Source organism: Schistocerca serialis, chromosome 2 (genome assembly GCF_023864345.2).
Source record: "Schistocerca serialis cubense isolate TAMUIC-IGC-003099 chromosome 2, iqSchSeri2.2, whole genome shotgun sequence".
NCBI lineage: Eukaryota > Metazoa > Arthropoda > Insecta > Orthoptera > Acrididae > Schistocerca > Schistocerca serialis.
The window spans coordinates 779,701,733-779,724,424 of record NC_064639.1 but is presented as its reverse complement, the minus strand read 5'-3'; the positions used below and the strand labels follow the sequence as shown (position 1 = coordinate 779,724,424).

At 43.7% G+C, this 22,692-nt stretch overlaps 1 protein-coding gene across 1 annotated transcript in view; it reads right to left on the bottom strand.

Annotated features, from left to right (window-relative positions):
• Nucleotides 1–8,239, bottom strand: part of LOC126456400 (agrin-like) — a 211,046-nt gene extending 202,807 nt beyond the window's left edge. The window contains exons 1-2 of the mRNA XM_050092154.1: nucleotides 8,230–8,239; nucleotides 43–291 (exon numbers count right to left, since the gene is read on the bottom strand). Coding sequence (XP_049948111.1) covers nucleotides 43–291; nucleotides 8,230–8,239 — 259 coding nt within the window. The remainder of the gene's footprint in view (nucleotides 1–42; nucleotides 292–8,229) is intronic.
• Between the last annotated feature and the right edge of the window lie 14,453 nt (nucleotides 8,240–22,692).

Here is a 22,692-nt window from a genome sequence, read left to right as displayed (position 1 = left end):
GCTGCTAGGCATATTGCGAGCCTGGTAGGCGGGCAGACGTACCGAGGTTGCAGGCGCCGTGGTGCAGCAGGCGCACGGCGCGGTGCGTGCGGCAGGCCTCGCGCCGCAGCGCGCACTCGTTGGAGTACGTCTTCCCGTCCGAGGCGCAGACGGGCGCCAGCTCGGGCGAGCACGTGCTCTCGCGGCAGCGGCACGACGCCGCGCCCTCCGCAGACACCACGCACTCCTCGCCCTCGCCGCACGACAGCGACGAGCAGGGGTCCGGCGGCCCCGTCGCCTCCGTCGACGTCCCTAGCAGTACGTACAACGAGTGACATCATTGCCTGTCGTCCACCACAAGCGAGGCCTACGAGAAAGACAGGCGGCGGCGCGTACGTCACGAAGGTAGTCCTTCGCTCGCTCGCTCAAATCAGCAGACAAACTACGTTTCTACACCTGCTAACTCGTCCACTGGATCTGACGGAATACCAATTCGATTCTACACAGAGTACGTGAAAGAACTTGCCCCCCTTCTAACACCCGTGTACAACAAGTCTCTAGAGGAACGGAAGGTTCCAAATGGATGGAAAAGAGCACAGCTACTTCCAGTTTCCAAGAAGGGTCGTCGAGCAGATGCGCAAAACTATAGGCCTATATCTCTGACATCGATCTGTTGTAGTATTTTAGAACATGTTTTTTGCTCGAGTATTATGTCGTTTTTGGAAACCCAGAATCTACTATGTAGGAATCAACATGAATTCCGGGAACAGCGATCGTGTGAGACCCAACTCGCTTTATTTGTTCATGAGACCCAGAAAATATTAGATACAGGCTCCCAGGTAGATGCCATTTTCCTTGACTTCCGGAAGGCGTTCGATACAGTTCCGAACTGTCGCCTGATAAAGTAAGAGCCTACGGAATATCAGACCAGCTGTGTGACTGGATTGAAGAGTTTTTAGCAAACAGAACACAGCATTTTGCTATCAATGGAGAGGCGTCTACAGACGTTAAAGTAACCTCTGCCACAGGGGAGTGTTGTGGGACCACTGCTTTTCACAATATATATAAATGACCTAGTAAATAGTGTCGGAAGTTCCATGCGGCTTTTCGCGGATGATGCTGTAGTATACAGAGAAGTTGCAGCATTAGAAAATTGCAGCGAAATGCAGCAAAATCTGCAACGGATAGGCACTTGGTGCAGGGAGTGGCAATTGACCCTTAATATAGACAAATGTAATGTATTGCGAATATATAGGAAGAAGGATCCTTTATTGTATGATTATATGATAGCGAAACAAACACTGGTAGCAGTTACTTCTGTAAAATATCTGGGAGTATGCGTACGGAACGATTTGAAGTGGAACGATCATATAAAATTAATTGTAGGTAAGGCGGGTGCCAGGTTGAGATTCATTGGGAGAGTCTTTAGAAAATGCAATCCATCAACAAAGGAGGTGGCTTACAAAACACTCGTTCGACCTGTACTAGAGTATTGCTCATCAGTGTGGGATCCGTACCAGGTCGGGTTGACAGAGGAGATAGAGGAGATTCAAAGAAGAGCGGCGCGTTTCGTCACAGGGTTATTTGGTAAACCTGATGACGTTACGGAGATGTTTAACAAACTCAAGTGGCAGATTCTGCAAGAGAGGCGCTCTGCATCGCGGTGTAGCTTGCTGTCCAGGTTTCGAGAGGGGTGCGTTTCTGGATGAGGTATCGAATATATTGCTTCCCCCTACTTATACCTCCCGAGGAGATCACGAATGTAAAATTAGAGAGATTCGAGCGCGCACGGAGGCTTTCCGGTCATTCTTCCCGCGAACCATACGCGACTGGAACAGGAAAGGGAGGTTATTATAGTGGCACGTAAAGTGCCCTCCGCCACACACCGTTGGGAACCTTGCGGAGTATAAATGAAGATGTAGATGTGACTAGGCGTGTCCGTCCAAATGAAAACTGAATGTTTTACTGCAATCCGCTATTATGGAATCTTACTGTTATTAGTCCTATAATGATGGGAAGTCCATGGGCCTACTTATAATTTGTTACGGCTGCACTGGCGTACAATAAAATAAAATCATGGTAAAATGATTATCATTTGCTTAAGGCACCACTTGCAACATGTAATGAGTACTGCTGTAAACAAGTCGTCATACCATTTATATCGAGTATTGATCTGAAATTAAATTTTGCTGTAGCACTGTTAATCAGTAGGACTTCATAATAGCATATTCCAGTGGAAGATGCAATTCTCGTTAGTACTTACACGCCCAGATGCGCGTTAAAAGGTTTAGAAACGCATTTTGTCTGCTGAGCTGAGCGAGCGAGCGAGTTCAGGACTACTATCGTGACGCACGCGCCGCGGCATGTCTTTCTCGTTGGCCTCGACCACAACTTACTCTACGTCACACTCGCTGTTTCTCTGGGCATTATTCGAGAAATCAAAACACATGCATACTCAGTATCCGCACATATCGATCGAAGTCTTATTAGCGGAGAGAACCAGTACGTCGTTCTCAATGAGGAGGCATCAGAAGCAAAGGTGGCGTCCAGCGCACCTCATGTTTCTGTGGTAAGACCGCTGTTGTTTACAGTGTACTTATGTTATTTATTTATTTTAACTTGTGAAATTAGGGCCTTTAGTTTCTATCTGACATCAGATCAGATTTCATACATATAGTATTTCTTTACATTGTTGTTACTTAACAGATAACAATGATTTTAATGTGATAAAATATGTATAAAATCGTATTAATATACACCGATCAGCCTGAACATTATGACCAATTACGTAATACTCGGTGTGTCTGCATTTGGCTCGGATAACAGCGGCGACGCTTCATGGCATGGCATAAGGTCGTGTTAGGTCGCTGGGTGAAGTTGGCGTTACACCTGTACTAGATATGTTGATAAAATATCGGTGTATCGATATCTCCCCCAGAAAATATCCATAAATATCGGCAACAGTTTCTTCCCAGATATATCGATATGTCGATATCGAAATGGCTTTATTCAATGCCGATATTTTCATTTTATATTAGACTTTTTTCGCGGTTTTCGGTGAATATTTGAATTGTTCTCCTGAAATTATAGTAGAACATAATTTAACTTTCACTGTGCGGGAGGGCCTAACTACATTTTGAGCTTTAATAACGTCCAGCCTATCTCTTTGGCTGTGTCAAGCAAGTATAGGTGGCACAAAAGAGGAAGCCCGTCTGCTCTGAGTGGGTGTAGGTGTGACTGGAACAACAACATGTGAAGAAATAGCACGCCAGTTGCATTGAAAAACAATTTTTAACGTAGGTAGTGTGCTATTTCTTCACATCGGCGTTCTTCAAAAACAGTTGCTGAAAATGAGGAACAAAACTCTAAATGACAAGATTGGTCTTTGCGGCCTTGTGGAGAAGTGTGAGAGGGAACTCAGAGGTAGTTGGAGCTCGGCGCCACCAACAGAAACTGCAACGTTTAGCTTCAGCTCGCTGTTTTCTACATCAAAAAAATTATTTCAACATGAAGCCAGTGACAAAATAAGAAAATAAGGTATGAGATGTCAACTGTAATGAAATATTGCATGATAATCCACCATGTACACAGTTGTTAATTAAGAACATAAGATTCGACCAAAAAAGTATTGTAATACAAGCGTTTCAATTGCTCAAAGTCCAACAGTTAACTTACAAATTTTCAAGTTAAGTATTTTTCTTTCAATTCTTATTCTAAGGAAGATAGGCAGACTGTTACTTTCTTAGCCTACGGAATATCTAATAAAAAATCAATACTTAAATATGCAACTTTAAAACCAGCACCATATTTACAATGTGCAGCCGATATTTTTATGCCCCCATATGTCCCACACTGTACAGAGTGTTTATACATTGAACTTACAGTTATAAATGATATGTCAAATGAAAGAGCAACTCAAACACTTTTACCAAGAACCTTATAAATCTTGAATTTGAGCACCATTTGTAACACGGCACACATCAAGTCTGTACCCAAGCGCTGGATAGGCGGCAAGGAGCCCAATGACAGCTCTTGTTTTGCATGGCCTGCACGTTCACCCCACCTAAAGCCATGCGATTTCTTCTTTTGGGGCTTCATCAAGGATCGTGTGTTCGTGCCACCGCTACCAGCAGATCTCCCTGAATTAAGAAACCGGATTGAAGCAGCTGTTGCTACAATCACTGAAGACACACCAACGTTTGGGAAGAATACGGCTATAGACTTTATGTGTACCGTGTGACAAGTGGTGCTCACATTGAACATTTATAAGGTTCTTGGTAAAACTGTTTGAGTTGCTCTTTCATTGGACATATCATTTATAACTGTAAGTTTAATATAATATATATTACAAAGCGTTAAAACCCCGATATTGATTTATAAACACCCTGTATATCGATTCTTTCATTCGATTTATCGAGGACAGATAGTAACACATTTTAAATTACGATATATCGAATTCGTCATGGTTTTAAAAATATCAACAGCCCTAATATGCACACACAAGTGACGCAATTCCGATAAATTCCGGGGAGGGGTGATGACTGACACCACGTTCAATTCCATCACAGATGTGTTCGATCGGATTCAGATCTGGTGAGTTGGGAGGCGAGCACATCATCTGGAACTCGGCACTGTGCTCCATGAACCGCTCCATCACGCTCCTGGCCTTGTGACATGACGCATTACGTTGTTGAAAAATGCCACTGCCGTCGGGAAACATAATCGTCAGGAAAAGGTGCACGTGGTCTGCGACCAGTGTACGATACTCCTTGGCCCAGTACGGTGCGTTGCACGAGTTCTATTGGACCCATGTATGCCCACGTGAATACTCCCCAGAGCATAAAGGAGCCGCAGCCAGCTTGTCTCCTTCCTACAGTACAGGTGTCAAGGAGCTGTTCCCCTGGAAGACGGTGTATTCGCGCCCCCCCCCCCATCGGCATGATGAAGAAGGCATCGGGATTCATCAGACCATGCAACGCTCTGCCACTGCGCCAACGTCCAGTACCGATGGTCACGTGCCCATTTAAGCCTTAGTCGCTGATGTCGTGGTGTTAACACTGGCGCATGCATGGGTCATCGGCTGCGGGGGATCATCCGTAGGAGTATTCGGTGCGCTGTGTGTTCAGACACACTTGTACTCTGCCGAACATTAAAGTCTTATGTTAGTTCAACCACAGTTCGCCGCTTGTCCTGTTTTAACAGTTTGCGCAGCTTACGACGTGTGACATCCGTAATGCCGCCATCCCTGGACGTGGTTCTACCTTGGTTCTGCCACCTTTTTGAAAACACTCACCACAAGTCGTACAGTTTCCGAAATGCTCATGCTGAGCCTCCGGGCCACCACAGTTAGCCCTCGGTCAAACTCAGATAGATCGGGCGCCTTCCCCATTCTGCACGCGGACGGCACGCTCACTGATACTGAATGCATCCTGCGTGCCCCTTACTAGCAGTCATTCCTCCCCAGGTGACGCTGCTGCCACCTAGATATGTTTATATCGATAATATGTCGGCGGTCATAATGTCTACATCTACATCTACATCCATACTCCGCAAGCCACCTGACGGTGTGTGGCTGAGGATACCTTGAGTACCTCTATCGGTTCTCCCTTCTATTCCATTCTCGTATTGTTCGTGGAAAGAAGGATTGTCGGTATGCCTCTGTGTGGGCTCTAATCTCTCTGATTTTATCCTCATGGTCTCTTCGCGAGATATACGTAGGAGGGAGCAATATACTGCTTGACTCTTCGGTGAAGGTATGTTCTCGAAACTTTGACAAAAGCCCGTACCGAGCTACTGAGCGTCTCTCCTGCAGAGTCTTCCACTGGAGTTTATCTATCATCTCCGTAACGCTTTCGCGATTACTAAATGATCCTGTAACGAAGCGCGCTGCTCTCCGTTGGATCTTCTCTATATCTTCTATCAACCCTATCTGGTACGGATCCCACACTGCTGAGCAGTATTCAAGCAGTGGGCGAACAAGCGTACTGTAACCTACTTCCTTTGTTTTCGGATTGCATTTCCTTAGGATTCTTCCAATGAATCTCAGTGTGGCATCTGCTTTACCGACGATCAACATTATATGATCATTCCATTTTAAATCACTCCTAATGCGTACTCCCAGATAATTTATGGTATTAACTGCTTCCAGTTGCTGACCTGCTATTTTGTAGCTAAATGATAAAGGATCTATCTGTCTGTGTATTCGCAGGACATTACACTTGTCTACATTGAGATTCAAATGCCATTCCCTGCACCATGCGTCAATTCGCTGCAGATCCTCCTGCATTTCAGTACAATTTTCCATTGTTACAACCTCTCGATACACCACAGCATCATCCGCAAAAAGCCTCAGTGAACTTCCGATGTCATCCACAAGGTCATTTATGTATATTGTGAATAGCAACGGTCCTATGACACTCCCCTGCGGCACACCTGAAATCACTCTTACTTCGGAAGACTTCTCTTAATTGAGAATGACATGCTGCGTCCTGTTATCTAGGAACTCCTCAATCCAATCACACAATTGGTCTGATAGTCCATATGCTCTTACTTTGTTCATTAAACGACTGTGGGGAACTGTATCGAACGCCTTGCGGAAGTCAAGAAACACGGCATCTACCTGTGAACCCGTATCTATGGCCCTCTGAGTCTCGTGGACGAATAGCGCGAGCTCGGTTTCACATGACCGTCTTTTTCGAAACCCATGCTGATTCCTACAGAGTAGATTTCTAGTCTCCAGAAAAGTCATTATACTCGAACACAATACGTGTTCCAAAATTCTACAACTGATCGACGTTAGAGATATAGGTCTATAGTTCTGCACATCTGCACGACGTCCCTTCTTGAAAACGGGGATGACCTGTGCCCTTTTCCAATCCTTTGGAACGCTACGCTCTTCTAGAGACCTACGGTACACCGCTGCTGTCTGGCTGATCAGTGTAACAGATTTTAAAATATATGAAGATTATTTAATACCACTGTCTACAAACAAATAACGTTAATATTAACAGTACTACTACTACTGCTGTTCCTGCTACCACTAATAATAATAACAATAATAGTAATAATAATTATTATCTCTATCTATACTCTATTACCCCATGAAAATTTGTATGGTAGTTCCGGGGATTAGCGTGTACAAACAGACAACCAGACAGACACGACAGTTTTAGATGAAATTTGAATCTTTTTTCCTTGTGATCCGATTTTGATGAATTAAGCCTTTACGTTCCTCCAAGCTGTGCCCAAGATACCTCTGAAACCCACACGAAATTTTGTCAAGTAGTATTAGAGATTACCGTGTTCAAACAGACGGACAGACGGTTTTAGATAAAACTTAAAACTACGATGTCTTGTTTTGTCCGTGATCCGATTTTGATGAAAGAAAGCATATATTTTGCCCCCAACCATGCTCATCTCACCTGTGAAAACACCAAGAAAATTCGTTAAGCAGTTTTTGAGATTAGGGCGTTCAAAATGACTGTGAGACAATACGCTTTTACGGTTACAGGTAAGCTGAGCGTAGCTTGAGGCAACGTACAGGCGTTATTTAATCTGGACCGCATCATAAATAAAAAAGATATTATGAATTAAATTTCATCTAAAACCTTCGTGTCTGTCTAATTGTCTGTCTGAACACGCTGATCTCCAAAATTTCCAGCCGATTTTTCATGGGGTTTGGACAGTTAAAGTGAGCGTAGTTTGGGCAACAGATGAACTTATAGGCCTCATTTTATCGAAGTCTGATCACAGGAGAAAAGATATCGTAACATGAAGTTTTATAAATGTGAAAGCGTGTTCGTCTGTTGCCTTGTCACGACTAAATCGCTGAATCGACTTTGATGAAATTTGGTGTGGAGGTAGCTTGAATGCTGAGGACGAACACAGATATTTTAAAAAGTAAAAAAAAAAAAGAAAAAAAATGTCCACCCTTAAATGTGTGAAGAAGTGAATGGAACACATTTTATCATCAGTAAATATAAACTACGTTAAAAATTATTAAATTTCTAATGTACACACTGTAATATGTATCGCTACTTAAATAGCACAATGCGTAGATGCGCACAGCTGCTCATATCCATCCGCATGCATCGGTCGGCAGCAACACTCTATGCATGCCACATATAGTGGTGGGATGGAGGGGGTGGGGAGGGGAGGGAGGGGGGGCCCGCATCGTGCTACGCTTACCCGAACAGTCAGATACGTGAGAGCAGCTGACATTATTGCCTGTACAACAGCTTATTTACTTACCATCATTCATCTTAACAAAGCTGCCGATATGTGAGCGTAGCCTTGAGTGACAGCTAGTAAGAATAACAGTACACTGCCTTACAAAATGTGAAGCATCCTGAAGGGAAGGAGGAAACGAAATGAAACTTCATGGGATGAAATGGTACGTAATGTTATTCCAGTCATTACAAAATTGGGTCAAATTTCCAAAGAACAGCAGTATGAACCCACTTATCAGGATGACGTTGCATGCACTGATTCCGTTGGGAAGGGGTCAGAAGGGTGTTGTATCCTATTCAGAGCCGAGCTGGTTCACATTTGTTAGAACTGGTCCTTGAAATCCTGCATAGACACTATGACAGAGTTGACAGCCTAGCTGGAACCACACATATTGCACCGCAGACAGATCTGGGTATCTTACTGGCCACAGCAGTACTTCAACAGTACTCGTATAGTTCACAGAGAAGCGTGCCACGTGTGCACGAGCGTTGCCCTATTGAAAAATAGCACCAGGACGCTGTCGCATGACATGTAACACTCGAGGGTGCTGGATATACGTGAATGTGAATACGATTGTGTCGTCAGAGTTCCCTCAGTCACTACTAGACGTGACCTGACGTCAGACCTGATGGCTCCCCACTCCACAACGCCAGGAGTGACATTACTGTGCCTCTTTAAAAAACTGCATGAATTGGTCCTCTCACCAGGCCGCCGCCATACTCGCCGACGATGGACATCCGGGGTAGTTAAAAAATGTTCAAATGTGTGTGAAATCTTATGGGACTTAACTGCTAAGGTCATCAGTCCGTAAGCTTACACACTACTTAACCTATTATTGTCCTAAGGACAAACACACACGCCAATGCCCGAGGGAGGACTCGAACCTCCGCCGGGATCAGCCGCACAGTCCATGACTGCAGCGCCTTAGACCGCTGGGCTAATACCACGCGGCATCCGGGGTAGTACAGAATCATGATTTATTGCTGAACAAGATGCGACGCCATTTTTCAGCAGTACATGGTTCCCGGTGGCGGCACCACCCCAGCAGCCGTTTGTGTTGTGATGCTAACATCAGCCTACGCATGAGACGATGATTCCCTAGCTTGGCTGCTGCTGGTCTCCAACAAATTGTGTAAGATGACACGAAATGTTGCAGGAAGTCCTTCACCTGTTTTCGTATTACAGGCACTGATGTGAAGGGGTTGGTATATGCTTGCTGCACAGTGCAGCCATACTCCCTTGCTGTGATGAGACGTGAACAACCGTAACCTTAACAACGACTAGCCTGCCCCCACGTTCCCATGCAGTCCAACATCGGGCCACTGTCTCATGAAAGTGCCCCACAAGTCTGAATATTGCACGATTCGACCAGTCGCACGAATGGAGACGCACAATGAGACCCTTTTTAAATTTTGCTGGTGCTGATAACGCTGTCCCACACGAGTACGCCGCATTTCTCTGTCCTTCAGTTGTCACTCAACATCTGACGCTGTTCTTTCCCCCTTAGGTTCCCTACCAGGCCTGCTAACAACACTAAACACGAACAACACTAGTGAACTCTGGAGGCTGTTCTGTCTGTCAGAGAGAATTTCCACCCTTAGTCATTTAGATACCCGCCGATATTGCGTACGTGTATGAAGTTACGTTAACATACGAGCATGTCTTCTGGCCGGTTCACTTTTTTCGTCACACGATATGATAGCGGCAAACGCAAAATGTCCGTAAGGAGAGTGCAAAAGTGTTATTTTATGAAATAGCGAGTTACAAGGGAAGGAAATTTAGATAGACTGGAACAAGAAATTCAGATAGACTGCAGCGACTGAGAGCTCTGAAAATGAAGAACATCTTGTTGAGAAGAAGGATACTTAGTTGTTAAGAGGTAGCGAGTACGTGCAGAAACAATGACAGCATTATTGTTGCTTTAGTAAATATCTTATTAACTGTCTTTTGAAGCTGGAGTTGTTATTCAGTTCTCTGGTATAATGAGGGAAGTTGTTCCAGAGTCAGATTCTTGCTACTGAAACAGAACTTCAGGAAAGAGGCAGAGTGATGGAGTGGGACAAAAAGGGTTCTTCTCGGATGGGAAACAGTGTTTCTCCTGTGTGGTTCAGACAAGAGCATTGAGATCGAAGAGACATACGGTGCGTGCCGTTTAACTGAAGACATTGAAATATCTCGAAAACATGACATTGGATCCAAAAAAATTATAGTTAAAATTTGTTACTCTAGGAGAGGGACATCCCATGATACCAACCCCACACCCCACCCAGTGTGTGTGTGTATGTGTGTGTGTGGGGCGGGGGGGGGGCCAGACTTTTAAATCAGAAGTGGGAACCCCATTTTTATTAAAGATTCGGGTTCTACGGAAAAAATAAATGTTTCGTCTGAAATATTTTTTTTTTTTTTTGTTACGCGACAGATGGCGCTGCAATCGGAAAAAAACAAGGTGGGTAGAAAATCTTCTGTTTCAAATTGCAGTCCACTGACACTTGAATTAACCTCCCACCTGCACAATGCGAGGGTAGGACAGGCAATTGTTTCTAACTTTCAGTGGGACTGCACTGCCTGCTGCGATAAGTCGTAGATCGCTACACGGTCACAGTGGCGCGTCGAGCAGTCCCCCTGGAGGAATACAACGTTGAGAATGGGGTTTCCCACTAAAAGTTATGAAATAATTGCCTGTCCAACCCTCGCAGCGTGGAGGTGGTGGGTTAATTCAAGTGTCATTCGATAGAATTTTGAAACATGTGATTTTCTGACCATTTTGATTTTTTCCGATTACAGCGCCATCTGTCGCGAAAGGAAAAAAAATGTTTCAAACCAAATTTATGTATTTTTTCCTGTATAATCCGAATCTGCAATAAAAATGGGAGCTCTCATTTAAGATTTAAAGATGACCTCCTCCGCCCCATCCCCCCCCCCCCCCACCCCCGCCCTTTGAAATGGGGTGGGGTGGGCAGTTGAGTTTGGTATGACTAGATGTCCCCCTTCGAACCGAACAAATTTTAACTATCAGTTGTTTGGATCCGATGTGTAGTTTTCGAGATATTTCAATGTCTAGAGATAAATAGAACACCGTGTACATGGGGAACAGTGTACACTGACAAGGCGCTTGTCTGCACATAGGCAGGATAACTGTGCATAAGATGCTGAAATATGATCAAAGTGTCGAGTCGAACGTCACACATGTATCAAATGTTGACATTCATCGACAGTTTTAGGCATCATGAGGGTTCCTCAGGAAGACATTGCAGGATAACATCGTTGTTATCAACAATGTAAGTGTAAGTACTTGTTTAATTCCTTTTTCATTTCGAAAGGGAAGAACGTTTCATGTTTTTTTTTTTAAGGCATTGAGATTTGCTGATGCCTTTTTGTACATTGCATCTGTGTGCTCAGTCCAGTTCAGCTCTTCATCTGTTATTACTCCTAGACTGTTTTCCGAGGGAGAGAAACTGATATATGACCCATTTAGTATTAAAGATGGTAAGGATTCCCGGTATTTGGGGATAATGTGTCTACTATGAGCAACCGGGACCTCTCGGATTTTGGATGGATTGAAATTTGGCCCTATATTCTGAGCCCATTTTGAATGTGCACGTATGTCAGCATCGAAATTCTCGACAACTGTCTTCAAGTTTTTTAGATGTAACTGGAGGTTATCAGCACGCTTGTGGTACTTAACAATAGGACAGAACTGATCTCACATCATTGACATACAATGAATGAAATTTAGCAGCTGATACATATCCCTGTCGGACGCGTGGTACTGTCTGCATTCCGACTTTGTGGTACCGGACCTAACAGGTTGTTGGCGAGGCATCAGGTTCCAGTGAAATAAACCACTGTACTTGGAGAGAAATTTAGGCTGCTAATTTTGACCACGTCGCGTGCTGGCATGATAACTAGGTGGCGTTCACAGGGACCTTAGGCGGAGGATTAAAGCAGTTGTCCTCGACAGCCACATGTCCTCTATGGTCGACAGCGTCAGGGGGTTTGGTTTATAGGTTTCACCCAAAAAGCATGAAATCCAAAGAACGTCTTTCTGTTACCAGGCAAAGAGGAAAGAGGCCCAGTAGGTTGTAAGTAAAGACAGGAACGAGGCATGATTTAAAGCTAGAGAAGACATAGCACATGGTAAATGCCCACGCAGAGAAACCGTAGAAGGTCTTCAAGACAATAAGAGCACAACTGGGATTAGTGTAACAAGCACTGAAGGATAGATGACGCATTATTATACATTGTTTACCGAAGACAGAGTTTGTTTCTTACAACCCACCATGCATGAAGACTGGAGAGTGGAGAACATCCCACCTGTGACACCTTATGAGTTGCTTAAAATGTGCAATACGCGAAGACTGTCAAAGTCCAGGTCCAAAGTATCGTAGATGTAGAACCAGTGGTGCTATATGAAATCTTGGCGAAAATCGACAACAAATGCTTAAGAGGAGTTTAAGTTCCAGGTGAAAGGAGGTAAGCTGTAATTACTTCTCTTCATCAGGGTAAAGATGCAAATACATGATTCAGAAGAGAAGAACGGATTTAGATTGGGGTGTTCATGCTTAGATGGGATAGTTATTTTACAGAATCTCGTAGAGAAACAAGGGTCCATCGGCTTAGTGCTAGAGACTCTTTTAGCCCTTGTGGATTGCAGAAAGCCTATGACACTGTTCTGCGAAACAGGTTCTCAGTCATCATGATAAATAGCGACGTATCGGCGACGTATTTTAAAGCTATACAAAATTTTGTGCACTCTGTGCTAGTTCGGTTAACGGTGGAAACATAGTTTCAAAAATGGTTCAAATGGCTCTGAGCGCTATGGGACTTAACATCTGAGGTCATCAGTCCCCTAGAACTTAGAACTACTTAAACCTAACTAACTTAAGGACGTCACACACATCCATGCCAGAAACAGGATTCGAACCTGCGACCGCAGCGGTCGCGCGGTTCCAGACTGAAGCGCCTAGAACCGCTCGGCCACACCGGCCGGCAAACATAGTTTCACAGTCATTTATAGTCTCCAGAGAACTTCATCAAGGATGCTCTATGGCGCCAAGCAAATTTCAAATCTGTTTAGAGGATTCCTTAAGAGATGGAGAAAAAGTATTGCGGAATGGAAATAACCACAGAAAAAATCTTTGTGTCCCGTTCTCTTTGCTGATGATCAGTATAATAACCGGAGGAAAGGGCGATACTGCGAAAACTGTACTAACAACACGAATAATGGGGACTAACAATTAACATGCACAGAAATTAGTATTTAACAGCAGATGATAAAAGCCATAGGATATGATAGTGAGTATCGCTTCCATCCATTGCCTGAAGCACAGGTTACGTAAATAACTAAATAGGCCAAGGGAAAAGAGCAATAAGACATCTCAACTCTTTTCTCTAGAATAGAAATATAACAAAAAGGACTAAGCAAGCCATCTACAAAATTAATTGTTGAGTGTATTGCTGTATATGACGCAGAGACAATGAACTAAGAGAGAGAGAGAGAGAGAGAGAGAGAGAGAGAGAGAGAGAGAAAGAGAGAGAGAGACAGAGAGAGAGAGAGATGTTACTGGTACCCGAAGCGTACTTTTGGAGAATCTGTGGCGTGAAGGATAATACAGTAAGAGAGATTATTGCACCCAGAAAGATGATATATGCAGCAGAAACAAACCAGCTGTTTTGGCTCAGACATGTAGAGAGAATAGATGACGGCAGGTAGCCAAAACGAATTTGGAACCCAGAAGGAAGATGGAAGAGCGGACACCCGCCACGCTCATGGAAGGCTTTAAAGTGCCTATCAGGTAATGGCGGACAGACGCCTCTAGGAAAGAGACTGGCTGAATAAAAACTTGTGGAAAACGGAAAGCGAGAAGCGACCATAACAAGCATCACTCGCTATATGATGATGATATAAAAAGTACTATGCAAAAAGTTTCGACAAAGGCCCAAAGACATAAAGTGGTGTAGTTTTAATGGATTTATTCGAGCTGCAGTCCAAACCGTCCAGCATATGAACATTGTGAAAATGGTGTTCTAGCACCGATTCCAGTTACTTACACGTGTTTCTGCCGGCAAAATGTTCGCTCAGTGACTCAAACCTGATGTTACGGATGGTTGATAGCAATCAAAGAGAATCAGATGATTTCTCTCAAAATAAAAGTTTATGTAGACGTACAGCGCTATTTTTTAATCTCCTTATTTGTGCTTGGACATTACACCTAAGTCAGATCGGTTATTGTGGTAATGGAATGAAGTCGAATTAAATCAAGCGCTGCTGAAGGAATTATATTAGGAAATGAGATACTAAAAGCGGTAGATGAGTTTTTATATTTGGGCGCCAAACTAACTGATGATGGCTGAAATAGAGAGGATTATAAAATATAGACTGTTAATAGCAACAAATCCATTCATGAAAAGAGGAAATTGTTGGAAGCAGAATGGTTAAAAGCAGAAGATTAAATGGGCAAATCAAGCAATTAATGAGGTAGTGGATGGAACCTGGAAAAAAAGACATTTATGGCATAACGTGACTAAAAGAGGGATCGGTTGAAGGGTCGGTTGATCGGAAATACTCGAATAATTGCCAATTTGGTAATGAAGGGAACTGGGAAGGGGGGAGGGGAGGAGGATTAAAAAGGAGACCAAAGGATGAATTCAGTAAGCAGATGTAAATGGTTAGCCAATCAGGCCGTTTCGAACGGCCTGCCAGATGCAATTAATGTTAACAATTCTCATAGCGAAGATGATAGCCACGAAACTTCTCTGCCTTTGGCTCTGGTTCGGCCCTTACTACCGCCCCATTTCCACGTTTTGTACCGCTCTCAGCTTTAGGACACCATACCGAAGACGTCGAATCTGGAGGGGCCGCTTCAGTTCTAATTAACTTGGGAACGGTGCTACGTATCGGATTTTTTAACAATTATTTTTCAGTACAGCTTACCCTGCAACACCCTTACAAAATTTTCACACTTTTTCTGACCAGCCTGTACAAGGAAATATCATCGCCTGTAAGCAAGTTTTCAGCTACGAAAGTTAATTTTTATTTTTCTGACATTTTCAGTTGATACTTATGTGGAATTACGAAATCTCAATCCTAATTTTCATTTAATTACAAAAGAGTACACATTTTTAATTTGAAATGTAGATCTAACTGAATCTCAGCATCAATATGTTGCCTGCTTTTCTTGGCTGCATCTGGGTTGTTGCAGAGGGAGGAAATGTCTACGGACCACAGTAAAGTTTTGTGAAATACAGCAAGAACAAAACTCGGGAACTGTTTTTTTTTCCTTCGTCTTAGCGTCAGAGGTAACTTTGCTAAAAATCATGGAAATAATGAAGTATTCATTTCTCTGGTCCCAGAAATTGAATCACCTTCTTTCACTGCAGCGCCTGTACATCTTTATTCATATTTTACGCTTTACTGATAATCGAGTGAACAAACTGCTTAAAACGCCGAAATGTGTACACGTAAATGACACTTTCTGAATCCGTGCGCCTAAAGAGTCGTGACTAATGGTGCTGATTTGGAAAAAAGAGTGAAGACCTCGAAAGATTCGCGGCGGTCCACGTGTTCTTCGTGACGAAAATGCAGTGTTCGAGCTGCCCAGAAATCCAAAATAGTTTCAACTTCAGACCAGACGTACAAAGAAAATCGTGTGTGTAATGTGTCAGGGAATATTCATCCCTATATGGTCGATAGAATATTTTTACTTTTTAGAACGTTATTTATAATCAAAATATGGAACGCAAATTTTTCGTGATCGGCATCATTAACCTTTTGGAGATACTCGTATAATGATTAACGCAAAATTACATGTTTTTATTGAAGAGCAATGTTCAACTGAACCATCACTAAAACCAAGTGTTGAAGCTTGTTGGTTCCTTATTGTAGGAAAAGTAAAAAGAATGCTTTAATTTAAATTTATTTCATATTTTGAGAGAGAGGTTTTCATTCCTAATATTTTGGTCTTTGTCACACAAAGGCTGTCGTATATTAAAAAGGACGGGTTTCAAAGAGATAGCATCTCTTTGAAATATAAAACGCGTTGACCTGCTGTTATCTAATTACAGTGCTATGAAATACTTTTACAAAACCGGATGAGAGCTGACGGAAGGGGCAAGAGTTTTCTGTCCCTCTGGATTTCTCTTGTTAATGTATTACATCTTTATACAGTTTTTTGTGACTGAACTGCCTTTCTTCTTATGGTAATGATTTTTGTTTCGTAACTGTTGTTTTTTTCATTCTAGAAGCGTCTGGACTGTACTGTAACAAGCTTAGGTCAGTGCTCATTCCCGACGTCATAAAGAAAATATCGTTTTAATAGGTATGGAGCTGATACAGCGAGGAATGCAGAACTTTCCAAAGCTCTAGAAGGAGTATAGGCTAACTATACAAGCCTCCACTGCTCATAGCCTATACTGCATTTACTATTTAACTTGTTGACATCGTTCTGGACTATTCATAAGCTTAAACATTTGATGAGAGACAATCGCTCTTCGTTTGATAGACTGCATTAGAAGAGGCCGCGACGAAACCTTATGCGACTGCAGGCATTGACGGATTCGTCCCGGGAAATCAGCCGAGTAATATGTTCATTTCGGAGCGACGTTCCGATGTTTCCGTACTTGTCCTCTCTACGACAGATGAATAGCAAGAAACTTACGGGATCGAAATGAACATGTCACTTGGCCCATTCCCGAGAAGAATCCATCTATGATAAAACTTAACTGGAGGAACGTGGGACTACTAGGGGGTCAGGGATTTTCTCTGCCTCGCGATGACTGGGGGTTGTGTGCTGTCCTTAGGTTAGTTAGGTTTAAGTAGTTCTAAGTTCTAGGGGACTGATGACATGTTAAGTCCCATAGTGCTCAGAGCCATTTGAACCATTTGAACTACTAGGGAGCATTTCACCGATGAAGTGAGCAACACTAAACTATACCATTTAACAACTGTTACTCGTTACGTCACACGATATTTTCCTGTTAGCGATTAGCAGCTTTTGACAATTTTCCGTTTTGCAAACTTCTTTTAATCCTTTTTATTTGTTAAAAAAGCCAAATTGTATGGTTTCGACATTTCTGTTTTGAGAATCTATGTCGTATTATACAATGATGAACTTCTGTACTGGGTGTGTCACGCAATACGTAAAACCCCTTTTGTTTCGTAAACGGCTCTAGATATCGAAACGAGGTTTTCGGCAAATTATAGTAGCTAAGGGGCACGTACTTTAGTATATAATGTAGAATCTCAACTTCTCTACCGCTCTAGATATTGAAGCAGGTATGACTTTTTAAAAGTAGGGTATGCTTTTTTTTAACGGTTCCGAAAACACCTGAAAAGATTATTACAGCGATATAATGGTTGTTAATTTTGAAGTTGAACTTCTTCGCAAAAGAATCCGAGAAGTTCTCTGAAGCTGAAAAACAAGTCGGCCGAAATTGGCTATTGCGTAGTAAACAGATGATGCCAGCCTATCGATTTATCGAGCCGTTAGACTGTTTGCTTGTCGGCACCGCAGAAGTAGCAGGAACTGTGTTGTCTATCGGCCAGTCATTTCTGCTTCAGGATGTCTTGCATGCGGAGTTGTACGCCAATGAGGAGAAGTCAGACATACTTCTTTTACACGGCGAATGTCAGACAAATGCTATCGAAATGTTACTGGAAAACTACCTGACGCCGGCCTGTGTGGCCGAACGGTTCTAGGCGCTACAATCTGGAACCGCGCGACCGCTACGGTCGCAGGTTCGAATCCTGCCTCGGGCATGGATGTGTGTGATGTCCTTTAGGTTAGTTAGGTTTAAGTAGTTCTAAGTTCTAGGGGACTGATGACCTCAGAAGTTAAGTCCCATAGTGCTCACAGCCATTTGAACCATTTTTGAACTACCTGACGAAACTGTGGTTGTTTCCACAACCATCTGGAAACGTACGCACATTTGAAATAGTTTTCCTAAGCCCCATCTCATGCTCGAGAAGCTAGCACATGCTGTAGTTCCACATACAAAAATCACAGACAACCCTGTGTCGATGTCGTGTAGGAAGTGATGCTTGTGTTGGTAGCGTAAGCCAATCTTGCCGCATATAACGACGGAGCCTGCCATGAGAGCTCTACTTGGTGCTGTTTACACCATAATAGCCTACTGTGGTCGCATCGCTTTCCAATTTCAATGCATTTCTCGGACGATTTTGCAAAAGGTTTCAACGTCAATACTGACAAGCGCTATATCACTGCAATTGTCTTTCCAACGGCTATTGAATGCAGTAATGGAAAGTACGAAGGTTATAACTTAAATAGTGGCAACTATTTATTCGCAACCGATACAAAAGAGTTACGTGTTTGCACCTGTTACTGTCCCTGAAAGTAGTCACCAGCGTTGTGCAGAAACCGTTGCCAGCGATGTGAAAGGCGTAGTATACCGTTAGCAGAGCCTGTGTTCTGTTGATGGTGTGAATGGAGCGGTCTTAAGTTATGGTGATCATCGTGTATGACTGTGATAGTGTTATCCTTACGCATTACGTTCCTCCACGGCACATCGTCAATGCACAGTATTAGTGTTCGTTTTTGTAGCATCACCTGCGACCAGCTTTGCGAAAGAAGCGGCGACACTTTCTGCGCAACCAACCCATCATTTTACATGACAATGTGCGGGCGCATACAGCGCAAGCTGTGGTTGCTCTGTTCGGTCGATGGGACTGGGAAGTACTGTACCGTCCACCATACTTCCCGGACTTGAAGTCCTTGTGACTTTGATTTGATTCCGAAGATGAAGGAACCACTTTGTGGCATTCGCTTCAGAACTGTTCCAGAGATTCGACAGGCAGTAGACGTCTCCATTCGCACCATCAACGGAGCAAGTTCTGCTAACGGTATACTACACCTTCCACATCGCTAGCAACGGGTTCTACACAACGCTGGTGACTACTCTGAAGGAGAGTAACAGGTGCAAATATATAACTCTTTTATATCGGTTGTGAATAAATAGTTGCCACTATTTAAGTTCCAACCCTCGTACATGGTTCCATTAAAAAAGCCAAACTTGTTTCAGTATCTCAGTTGATACCACAGTTCGGAGCATTATCCACACAAAATGTTACGTGCCCCTCGCCATACTGTCAATTGCGGGAACCTCGTTTCGATGTCTAGAACCCTGAAGGAAATAAAATGGATATTACTTCTTACGTCACTCATCCTGTGTAACGTCGATCCATCTAATAGGGCGTGAGTTCAGCTTTGGTACTCAAGACGGCTTCAGTTTCTTGTAGGACACATTTTACAATTAGCTGGTGTACGTTTGTTGCAGATGGTATCAGACCGAGTTTTCATCAGGGGTACAGATGGGCTTGTGCCGGCAGGCTGGAGGTACTTCATCCATACACTGGCACTCTGATGAGCAGTGTCTGTCACACTTCGTAACTGTAAGGGCTGAGGTGAATATTCTACCCATCCGTTAAAATGAAATCGTTGCTGGGCAGCGTAAAAGACCGTTTAGGCCTCCACAAGTGTGGAGTGTACCGGATCCTCTGGTTGCGTGGTCTGTTGCACGTAGGCCAGACTACCGGAACCGTGGAAGAACGCTGCACGGAACACACATGACACACATGTCTTGGACAACTCTGGAGTCGGTGGTCGCAGGGCGCTACGAGGAAAGGAGACACTATGATATCGACCAAATGAAGGTGCCGATACAAGACTTCTGGGATCCCATCGTAAAAGAATCCATTGAAATTAATTCTCTCCTGCGCTGACCTCTTCATCTCAGAATAGCACTTGCGCTCTACGGCCTCAGTAATTTGTTGGATGTATTCAAATCCGTCTTCTCCTGCAGTTTTCAGCTTCTACAGCTCCTTCCAGTATCACGGGGCTATTCCCTGACGTCTTAACACAAGTTCTGTCATCCTGTCCTTTCTTTTTGTCAGTGTTTTGCGTACGTTCCCTTCTTCCCCGATTCTGCGAAGAACCTCTTCAGTCTTTATCTTATCAGTCAATGTACCTTCCAACATTGTTCTCCAGCACTACATTTCAAACGCTTCGGTTCTCCTCTGTTGCTGTTTTCCCACTGTCCATACAATATCATACAATGCCGTGCTCCAAACATATATCCTCAGAAATTTCTTCCTCAAATTAATTAATGTCTATGTCTGACACCAGTTAACTTCTCTTGGCCAGGAGCACCCTCTTTACTTCTACCACTCCGCTTTTCATTTCCTCCTTGCTTCGTCCGTCATGGGTTGTTTTGCTTCCAAGATAGCAGAATTCCCAAACTTCGTCTACTTCGTGATCACCAGTTTTGATGCTAAACTTCTCGCTATTTTCATTGCCGCTACTTCTCATTATGTTTTGTCTTTTTCTGGTTTATTCCCAGTCCATATTCTGTACCCATTAGCTTGTTTATTCCACTCAACACATCCTTTAATTCTTCTTCACTTTCACTGAGGACAGCAACGTCGTCAGCGAATCTCGTCATTGATATCCTTTCACCCCCAATTTTAATCCCACTCTTGAATCTTTTTTTTTTCTTTTTTAAATTTCCGCCATTCCTTCTTCGATGTATAGACTGAACAGAAGGGTGGAACACAGCATCCCTGTCGTACTCTCTTTTTAATCCGAGCACTTTGTTCTCGACCTTCCAATGTTATCGTCCCCTCTTGGTTCTTGTACGTCTATATATACGACGGTAATCCCAAAAGTAAGGGTTCCTATTTTTTTATGAGTACATAATCCTGTTTATTTCTTCAATGGTTTAAATCAGTTTACAGCCTGAACATTTAGCTATTTTTCGATATAATCACCATTTCTGTCGATGCATTTTTGTAGACGCTGTGGCAGTTTTTGTATACCCGTGTCATACCAGCTCGCCGCCATGCTGTTCAGAAAGTTATGAACCTCTTCTCAGGTGTAATGTGGTATGCCCACGTTCCGTCATCCGTGACAATTGAGTCCAGAAAGTTGTCCTGTTCGGCTGCAAGGCGGTGAAGAAATGAGCGGGAAGCATCAACTAGTTGCCGCACGTGGTCCTCAGTCAGCATGAGTGGCATCCATCTTCCGCACACCTTCCGGTAGTTCAATGTTTCCGTTAAAATTCTGTGATCGGTGCTTCGGGAAACCTCAGGAACCAACGTGCAGAAATCATCCAGGGTGATCCGCCGATCTTCACTCATGCTTTGTTCAACTTTCAACACTGTCTCCTCAGAAATTGACGGTCTCCCGCTCCTTTGTTCATCGTGAGTTTCGTTCCGACCAGCTGCAAACTCTCTACACCACTTACGAACATTTTTGACATCCATGCACAACTCACCATACACTTCCGTCAATTTGCGATGGATTTCAATTGGCGCAGTGCCCTTTGCGTTCAAAAACCGAATAACTGCGCGCAATTCGCACCTGGCGGTAACATCCAACGGGAGCTCCATTTTCAACGGCTGCCAAGCCAAGACTGAGCGCCTCAGCACTGTCTTCGATAGTATCTCCATTGCTATCGCGCAGAGAAGGCATTGATTGTTTCTTGCCGCTAACATACTTCACATACGACCAGAATCTCTTGGGATTTTCTGCCAGGTTTCGAGACTAAGTTTCGTTGTGGAAACTGTTGTGAGCGTCTCGCATTGAAGTCCGCGCTAAATTTTGAGCTTTTGTAAAAGATCTCCAATCATGGGGATTTTGCGTCTGTTTAAATTTGGCATGTTTGTTTCGTTGTTTCTGCAACAGTGTTCTGACCCGTTTTGTGTATCTAAGCTGAGCCTTTACATTTCCCTTTTCAGATTTTCTAGCTTTCCTACAACGTTCAAACTTCTGGCATTCCGAGCTCCGATTCACAGAATGTTATTCCGTTGTTATTTTTCCGTATTTTTGTCATGGTCACCTCCCCTGAACGCGTTCAGATGCAGGCCACATGTCCTGTGGATATACATTATGTGTCGTTAATGCAGTGATTTCCATCGCCTTCTGCATCCTTGTGCCGCTGATCATTGCTGATTCTTGCCCCTTGCAGCGACAGATCCTCCCCCTCCCTCCCCCTCCCCCCCCCCCCCCCCCCGCTAAAAAAGCAAGAGATTGATGCGAACGTCCATCCGCTGCTCGGCCCTCTTTCGACAAGGCCGTTTGCAGAATGAGGGTTACTTCTTACGGTGAAAGTCTTCGGCCGCTATTACTGATGATTTTTATTCAAAATGTAAACAATGGCCGGGGACCCAGTAGGTTTTGACTACCAGTCTAAGGCTCTGCCCCCTTTATTTCCACATTTTGTTCGTCATTGTTCTCACTACCCTTGGTTTTACTTTTATTTTTTTATTCTACAAAGGACAGCCCGTCTTCTGACCGAACATGCTAAACTACAATGCTGGCACCCCTTGACCACGGGTGACTACAGTACGAGATTCGAAAGGCAAATAACAAGGTAGGCACAGAGACGTTGGGGTTGATGGACGGAACAACAGCGACTATTGGGGCGCGGATCGAGTGCAGAATGCTGGTCCCCAGTGGACGCGCAACAGTA